Source organism: Orycteropus afer, unplaced genomic scaffold (genome assembly GCF_000298275.1).
Source record: "Orycteropus afer afer isolate SDZICR_OR568_19922 unplaced genomic scaffold, OryAfe1.0 scaffold00014, whole genome shotgun sequence".
Classification (NCBI taxonomy): domain Eukaryota; kingdom Metazoa; phylum Chordata; class Mammalia; order Tubulidentata; family Orycteropodidae; genus Orycteropus; species Orycteropus afer.
This window is the reverse complement of record NW_006921601.1, coordinates 13,436,766-13,445,013: the sequence shown is the minus strand read 5'-3', so window position 1 is coordinate 13,445,013 and position 8,248 is coordinate 13,436,766. Positions and strand designations below refer to the sequence as shown.

Below are 8,248 nucleotides of genomic sequence, written 5' to 3'. Positions count from 1 at the left end.
AGTATATTCAGTCCAACTATGAAAGTCATTTTAAACGTAAGACTTTTGGAAAGAGCAAACCCAAATTAAAAAAAAAAAAAAAACTGCTAGGCAGTTAAAATACTGTGGTTCCAAAGTACAAAAATAAGGCAAGATTATATGGTGAGAGTAGAGAAAGCCAGATGAAGTGAAATCACCCATGACAATCTGTCATATTAGCCATTATGCTTTTCAACATCTGCAACTGAAAAGCCACAGAAGTCAAAAAATAAACACAAATAAGACTCCCAAAGAGCACAGACTGTCTGATGATGATGCTATAAGATTGAGCCCTCTGTCCATTCCATGTAAAAATAAATTAAGTATAAATAAAAAGGTGAGGGCTGTTTCACAGGTGTATACTCTGAGGAGAAATGAAAACTGAGTTGGATGCCTTTCCTCTCTCACACTCATTACACGAAACTCTCCTCCATGTTGCTGCAGAGTAAGAAGGAGTCCACAAGCCGGGGCTGTACCAGCTGCTGGAAGTCAGAGTCCTGGAGGCCTTCGGGGCAGACCCCGGCCAGTCTGCGCAGAGCAGCCTAGGGAAAGAGTAGAAGAGTTGGCACAGGTCAAACTGGGCTCTGCTCAGGTGCAAGTATATTTAGCAGCTAAATTGAGCTAATCATCATCTTAGTCACCTGGCACATTAGCAATCTGATCTGGTAATTTTGGCCACTTGGTCACCTGGTTATGTATGCATGCTGATCACCATGGTAGATGTTATCTAAAAGCTCTTAATGATCTTACTAATGGTCTTGTCATCTTAGTTTTTCAGTCATCTTAGGGACCTGGTCTTTTTAAAGATCTGCCATGTCAAGGATCAAATTAACTTGTTGTTGTTAAGTGCCATCAAGTCAGTTCTGATTCACAGAAACCTTATGTATAACAAAATGAATGTTGCCCAGTCCTGTGCCATCCTCAGAATTGTTGCCATGTTGAGTCCATTGTTGTAGTCACAGGGTTAATCCATCTTAACGACATACTTACCTTTAAGATTTGTTCATCCCAGAGACTGGAACTTCCAGAAGCATCAGTGAACTTATATGTTTTTTTTTTCCAGGGTCATAGAGTTACCACAGAACAGCAAAGACTATTCATTTATTCATTAATTCAACAAGATCCTGAGCAAAGCATTATGAGATGGAAAGGAGGGAGGAGAGAGAGGCTGAGCCCCATAACACTTTCTGATTCTTTTTGCCACTGACTGGAAGGAATAATGCCATAGCCCCTGAGTTATCACAGGGATAATGCAACAGAAGAAGCAATGAGGTCGCAGATATATTTTGCAGCATCGGGAATAAAAATAAAGCAAGAAGGAAGGAAGGATAAAGTGAGACACAGAAATAGAGACAAAAGAAAAACTGACTCATCAAAAGAGAATATGAGATAAGAAAAGAACACAATAGAAGGACATAAAAAAGAGATCGCAGAGAGAACCAGAAAGACCAACAGAAAGAAATACTTAAACAGAGACAGAGATGATGAACTTAGTGAACAAACAAAAGAGAGATGAAAGGAGAAATAGTGACAGAGAAAAGAGTGAAGCACGGGGGGGTAATAAGAGAGGGTGGAGGAGAGGAGGAGGATGGTGAAGAGCAAAGAGGAAAAACAAGAGCTGAGGGGACAGTCAATGGGGAGAAAGGGAAAGAAATGGAGAGAGAAACGCTTGAGAGAGGAGGCAATCTCCAGAAAGAGACAAAAGTAAAAAATCAAAACAAAGCACAGCCACAGAAAGAACCAGAAGCAGATCTGCAAAAGCTGAAAAGCAAATAAACACCCTCATCTCCCCCAGGGACCTCAGAGGTCTGCAGCACAAGAACCTCAGACCTACTCAGCACATCCCCTCCCTCAGCGTCCAGGAACCTCAAAGGACCCTGCACCCTTCTGAAGCCTTTCTCTCAGCCTCTGCTTGCCTGGGAGTGTTAACAGCCAGTCATCACAGTATCTCATTCCCAGACAGCCCCAAATACCCAAGTATTAAACAAGCTCAGCAGCCAACTGACAGCCGCTTCATTAAGAAAAAAATCAATTTTGTTTGTGAGAGGCGACCTATGCTGCCACTTCCCCAGACATGGGAGAAGATAATTGAAATTTTCTCTTTCCACCTGAAGGGAGCCTTTGAAATTAGAAAGAAGATCTTGGGGACAGTAACAAAAGGAAACCTCCAACTCCATATTTTAGGCCAGGCTCCAAGGGGTCCCCATGTCACCAGTCAGGGGGCCACACTCAAATGTTGGTGGCCCTTCTGTGAGCCAAACCACAGACCCACCAACACTGGAGGGTGGAGCAATGAGAAGCCTATCAGTCCATTAGTCACCAAACTCAAAGTCCTGTGGAGATACAAAGATCTGGACAAAGGCCCCTGTCCTAAGAAGATTCCAGGATACCTATAACGCATTGCCATCAAATTGATTCTGACTCATAACGATCTTATAGGACAGAGTAGAACTGCCCCATAGGGTTTCTTTTTTGGTTCTCTAGTGCCACACTAACAGAAATAACACAAATAATTACTTTAATAAACAGGAGACTATTCTCTTACAGTTTTGGAGACTAGAAGTCCTAGTTCAAAGTGCCAGCTCTAGGGGCTCGGTGAAAGCCCCTCAACCTTGGGTTTCAGCTCTGCCTCTTGCTCCCAGACCACTAAAGCTGGAGACTTCTCTAGGACAGCTGCTGGCTGCTGAGGCTGACAAACTCAAGGTTGACAAGAAAAATGGCACAGTCCCAAAATTATCAGGCAACACAGCAGGCCACTAATTCAAGACCATTAACAGTCCCAAGATCAGCAGACAACCAGCTGTCTATTGAGATGAAGACTCAGGTACATACAAGGTCCAGGTGTGCCAAAAAGCTCAGAGACCTTTCTCAAAGCTGATTTCTTATATACTGGAAACAGACCACATCCCTAAAGCAGCTACTCAGCTGCACCAGTAGATTGTACCATGGAGATGATTACCAGTCTTATCACAGGGAATAAATACATCCAGCTGCCCAGCCACGTTGACCAGTTTCCAAATCTTTATGGAAGCCAACTGTTATCTTTCTCCTGCAAAGCTGGTAGATTTGAACCAATGACCTTTTGGTTAGCAGCCAACAATTTTAATCCCTGAGCCATCAGTAGTTCTGGGACCTATGCTGTTGTTGATGTTAGGTCAAGTCATCTTCAACTCTTAGAGACCTTATGCCTGGGAGTGTTAACAGCCAGTCATCACAGTATCTCATTCACACAGTAGAATGAAACACTGCCCAGTCCCACACCAGCTCTTCAATACCTCCTATACTTGAGCCCATCGCAGCAGCCACTGTGTCAATTCATCTTGTTGAGGGCCTTCCCCTCCTTCATCGACCCTCCACCTTACCAAGCATGACATCAGTCTCCAGGGATATGCCCAGTGTTATATGCCATCTGATGTCCTGACTGCTGCCTCCATTGGCGTGGATTGTAGAACCAAGCAATGTGACGTCTTGGACAACTTCAATCTTTTCTCCATTCATTGTGATGCTGCTTATAGGTCCAGTTGTTAGAATTTTTATTTTCTTTATACTGAGATGTAATCCATACTGCAGACTGTAGTCTTCAATCTTCATCAGTAAGTGCTTCAAGTCATCCTCACTTTCAGCAAGCAAAGTTGTGTTGTCAGCGTATCGCAGGTTGTTAATGATTCTTCCTCCAATCCTGATGCCATGCTCTTCTTCATATAGTCCAGCTTCTCAGATTATTTGCTCACCATATACATTGAATAAGTATGGTGAAATGATACAACCCTGATACATACTCCTGATACATACTCCCTTCCTGATTTTAAACCATGTAGTGTCCCCTTGTTCTGTTCAAATGACAGCCTCATGGTCTATGTACAGATTTCCTTATGAGTACAATTAAGTTTTCTGGAATTCCCATTCTTCTCAATGTTATCCACAATTTGTTATGATCCACACAATCAAATGCTTTTGCATAGTCAATAAAACACAAGTAAACATCTTTCTGGTATTCTTTGCTTTGAGCCAAGATCCATCTGACATCAGCAATGATATCCCTTATTCCACATCCTCTTCTGAATCCAGCTTGCACCTCTGGAAGTTCTCTGTCAATACACTGCTGCAACCATTTTTTAATTGTCTTCAGTAAGATTTTACTTGCTTGTGTTATTAATGATATTTACTTGCTTGTGTTATTAATGATATTGTTCTATAATTTCCATATTCTGTGGGATCACCTCTCTTTGGAATGAGCACAAATATGGATCTCTTCCAGTCAGTTGACCAGGTAGCTGTCTTCCAAATCTCTTGGCATAACCGAGTGAGTGCCTCCAGTGGGCCATCCATTTGTTGAAACATCTCAATGGGTATTTCATCCAATCCTGGAGCCTTGTTCTTCACCAATTCCTTCATAGCAGCTTTGACTTCTTTCTTCAATACCATTGATTCTTGATCATATGCCATCTCCTGAAATGGATGAACATTGACCAGTTCTTTTTGGTACAGTGACTCTGTATATTCCTTCCATCTTCTTTTGATGCTTCCTGCATCATTCAGTATTTTACCCATAGAATCTTTCAATATTGCAACTCGAGGCTAAATTTTTTTTCCTTAGTTCTTTCAGCATGAATAATGCCAAGTGTGTTCTTTCTTTTTGTTTTTCTAACTCCAGGTCTTTGCACTATTACTTCATTATAGTAATTGGCTTTATCTGCTTGAGCTGCTCTTTTATCTTGTCATTTCTTCCATTTGCTTTAGCTACTGTCTGCTCAAGAGCAAGTCTCAGAGTCTCTTTTGTCATCTATTTTGGTCTTTTCTTCCTTTCTCATGTTTTTAATGACCTTTTGCTTTCTTCATGGATGATGTTATTGATGTCATCTCACAATTCTTCTGGTTGTCGGTCATTGGCGTTCAATGCATCAAATCTATTCTTTAGATGGTCTGTAAATTCAGGAGGAATATATTCCAGTTCATATTTTGGCTCTCGTGGACTTGTTTTGTCTTCAATTTCAAGTTGAACTTTCATATGAGCAATTGATGGTCTGTTCCACAATCAGCTCCTGGCCTTGTTTTGGCTGAAGATATTGAGCTTTTCCATCACCTCTTGCCACAGATGTAGTCAATCTGATTCCTGTGTACTCCACCTGGTGAAGTTCATGTGTATAGCCACCATTTGTGCTGTTGAAAAAAAGGTACTTGCAATGAATAAGTCACTGGTCTTGCAAAATTCTGTCATGTAATCTCCAGCATTATTTCTGTCACCAAGGCCAAATTTTCCAACTACTGGTGATTCAGTTACCAGTGATAATTAACACATCTTGATTGCATGTTTGGTCAATTTCAGACTGCAGATGTTGACAAAAATCTTAAATTTCCTCATCTTTGGCTTTAGTGGTTGTTCTGGTTACCTAGTGCTGCTCTGACAAGAATATACCACAAACAGGATGGCCTTAACAAACAGGAATTTATTCTCTCACAGTTTTGAGGCTTTAAGTCCAAGTTCAAAGTGCCAGGTGCTAGGGGCTGGGTGAAAGCCCCTCGACCTTGGGCTTCAGCTTTGCTTCTTGCTCCTGGCCCACTGAAACTACAGGCACTCTTCACTCAGGCAGCTGCTGGCTGCTGAGGCTAACAAGCCCAAGGTCGACAAATAAAATGGCACAGTCCTAATGTTACCAAACCACATGGCAGGCCATTAATTTAAGTCCATTGTAAGTCCCAAGGTTGGTAGAGCATGGCAGGCTGCTGAACAATGACACAGCTATGTGCAGGGTCCAAGCATGCCATAAGCTAGAGACCATTCCCCAAGGCTTCTCCTTATATACAGGAAACAGACCACATCCCTAAGGCAGCTCCTCAGCTGCTCACAGTAGATTCCAGCATGGAGTTGATTACCATCTCATCATGGGGAATACTACATACAGCTGCCCAGCCACTCAACCAGGCCCAGCCCATTGACACACAAATGAACTACCACAGTGGTTGGTGCATAAATTTGAATAACAGTCATATTAACTGGTCTTCCTTGTAGGGATATGGATATTATTCTATCACTAACAGCATTGTACTTCAGGACACATCTTGAAACATCCCTTGTGATGAGGAATGCCACACCATTCCTCTTCAAATTGTCATTCCTAGCATAGTAGATCATATGATTATCTGATTCAAAATGGCCAAAACCAGTCCATTTCAGCTCACTAATGCCTAGGATATCAATCTGTATGCATTCCATTTCATTTTTGACAACTTCAATTTTCCTAGATTCATACTTCATACATTCCATGTTCCTATTAATGGAATGCATGAAGGATACAATGTATAGTGGATGTTTGCAGCTGTTTCTCCTCAATTTGAGTTGTACACGTCAGCAAATGGAGGTCTTGAAAGCTTTACTTTATCCATATCAGTAAGGTTAGTCCTACTTTGATGATACAGCTCTTCCCTAGTTGTATTTTGAAAGTCTTCTGACCTAAGGGGCTCATTCTTCTGCACTGTATCAGATAATGTTTCCGGGCTATTCATAAAGTTGCACAGTAATGTATCAGACAATGTTTCTCTGCTATTCATAAGGTTTTCCCTAGCCAATTTTTGAGAAGTGGATGGCCTCTTCCTTCTTCCCAGTCTGTCTCAGTCTGTAAGCTGCATTGAAACCTGTGCACCATGTGCAACCCTGCTGGCACTTGAAACACCAGTGGCACAGCCTCCAGCCTCACAGCAGCAGGCAAGCCACAACAGTACAACAAACTGACAGACAAGTTTGTCTTGCTTAGCTGTTCAAAACCTCTCCACCTTCCCTTTACCTGGATCCCTGATGCTGCTCTGCTGTCTTATCCCCCTAGCTTCTTTTTCCCCTGCTTTCCTGGCTCATAGGGGTTGGGACTGGGTCCCTCCCCTTACCTGGATCTCTGGCTGCTGCTCTGTTCTGTTGTTCCCTCTGGCTTCTCTTTTCCCTGCTTTTGTGGCTGGTGGGGTAGGGCGTGGGTCACTCCCCTTACCTGGATCCTTGGCTGCTGCTCTGTTCTGTCATCCCCCTGGCTTCTATTTCCCCTGCCTCCCTGGCTGGTGGGGGTGGGACCTGGGTCACTCCCCTTACCTGGATCCCAGGCTGCTGCTCTGCTCTGTCATCCACTCTGGCTTCTCTTTTCCCCTGGACCTAGGCTAAAAGGGTGGAAATTCAAACCCTCCCCCAGGAGCCAAAGTAGTAAGGTAGGAGCCATAAGACAGGGGGAGAGAAAGCATAGCTAGAACATGATGGTCTGGTCGAAAAGTCAAGGACTTCAGAGTTAAACAGACCTGTGTTTGAATTCCAAGAGCCTCTTCTTACATCACCTGAAATGGGGGATAGTCCAGCCCGGCCCACAATGAGTAAAATGAAATCCAAGAAGCCACGTCCAGGTACATACTCTGTGTCTTCTGCCCTTGCAATTGGGAGGGCTTCTGGATGACTAAGGTGTGGAGAATGGGCAGTCTTATAGCAAGCAAAGGGGTGGAGAGGCCATCTCCTTTAGCCAAGGACTAACATAATGTTGGGGTGTTCAAGATACTCGGGCTTAGCTGAGTTGGATAGAACCTGCAGAGAGTGGGAGGCCTTCAGGCTCCAAGGGTGGGTCCCAGCCAGACTGTGAAGGACTGAGTGTATGGACAGTAGCCTGTAGGTAATAGGAAACCATGGAAGAGTTTGGTCAGGGAAGTTCCATAATTATAAACTGTCATTTGCAAAATTAACCCAGGGTTTGATGAAAGATGGATTGGGGCTCTCTTCAGCATCTACCAACTTGTTCACAAGAACAAGCTTAATCCCTTTTCCATTTGAAAGTGAATGAAGATAATAGACAAGCCCTTCTGAGCGCTTCTTCTCCAAAATGATAGTAAAAATGACAACAGTGATAGTAACAAGGCTTTATATCAGAATAGAACTTTATAGTTTCCCAAGTGCTTCCAATGCTACTAACATTTCCTCAGGGCCTATTCAGAGTCCGGCAATTACCAGCTGCAGTGGTGAGGGAAATGGTAGCTGGAGCCAGTTATTAAGTGTTTGTCCATTATTAATCTCTCCCTATTTTACTCACTAAAATAGGCAGAATTGTTTTTGTTGTTGTTAGGTGCCATTGAGTCGTTTCCGACTCATAGCGACCCCATACACAGCAGAACGAAACACTGCCCGATCCCGTGCCAGCCCCACAATCCCTGCTATACTTGAGCTCATCATCGCTGCCACCGTATCAATCCATCTCGTTGAAGGCCTCCC

The 8,248-nt window shown here is 43.1% G+C and overlaps 1 protein-coding gene across 1 annotated transcript in view; it reads right to left on the bottom strand.

The window, feature by feature from the left end:
• Positions 1-431: 431 nt before the first annotated feature.
• INSC (INSC spindle orientation adaptor protein) overlaps positions 432-8,248 on the bottom strand; it is a 176,335-nt gene continuing 168,518 nt past the window's right edge. The window contains exon 13 of the mRNA XM_007955450.2: positions 432-560. Coding sequence (XP_007953641.1) covers positions 432-560 — 129 coding nt within the window. The remainder of the gene's footprint in view (positions 561-8,248) is intronic.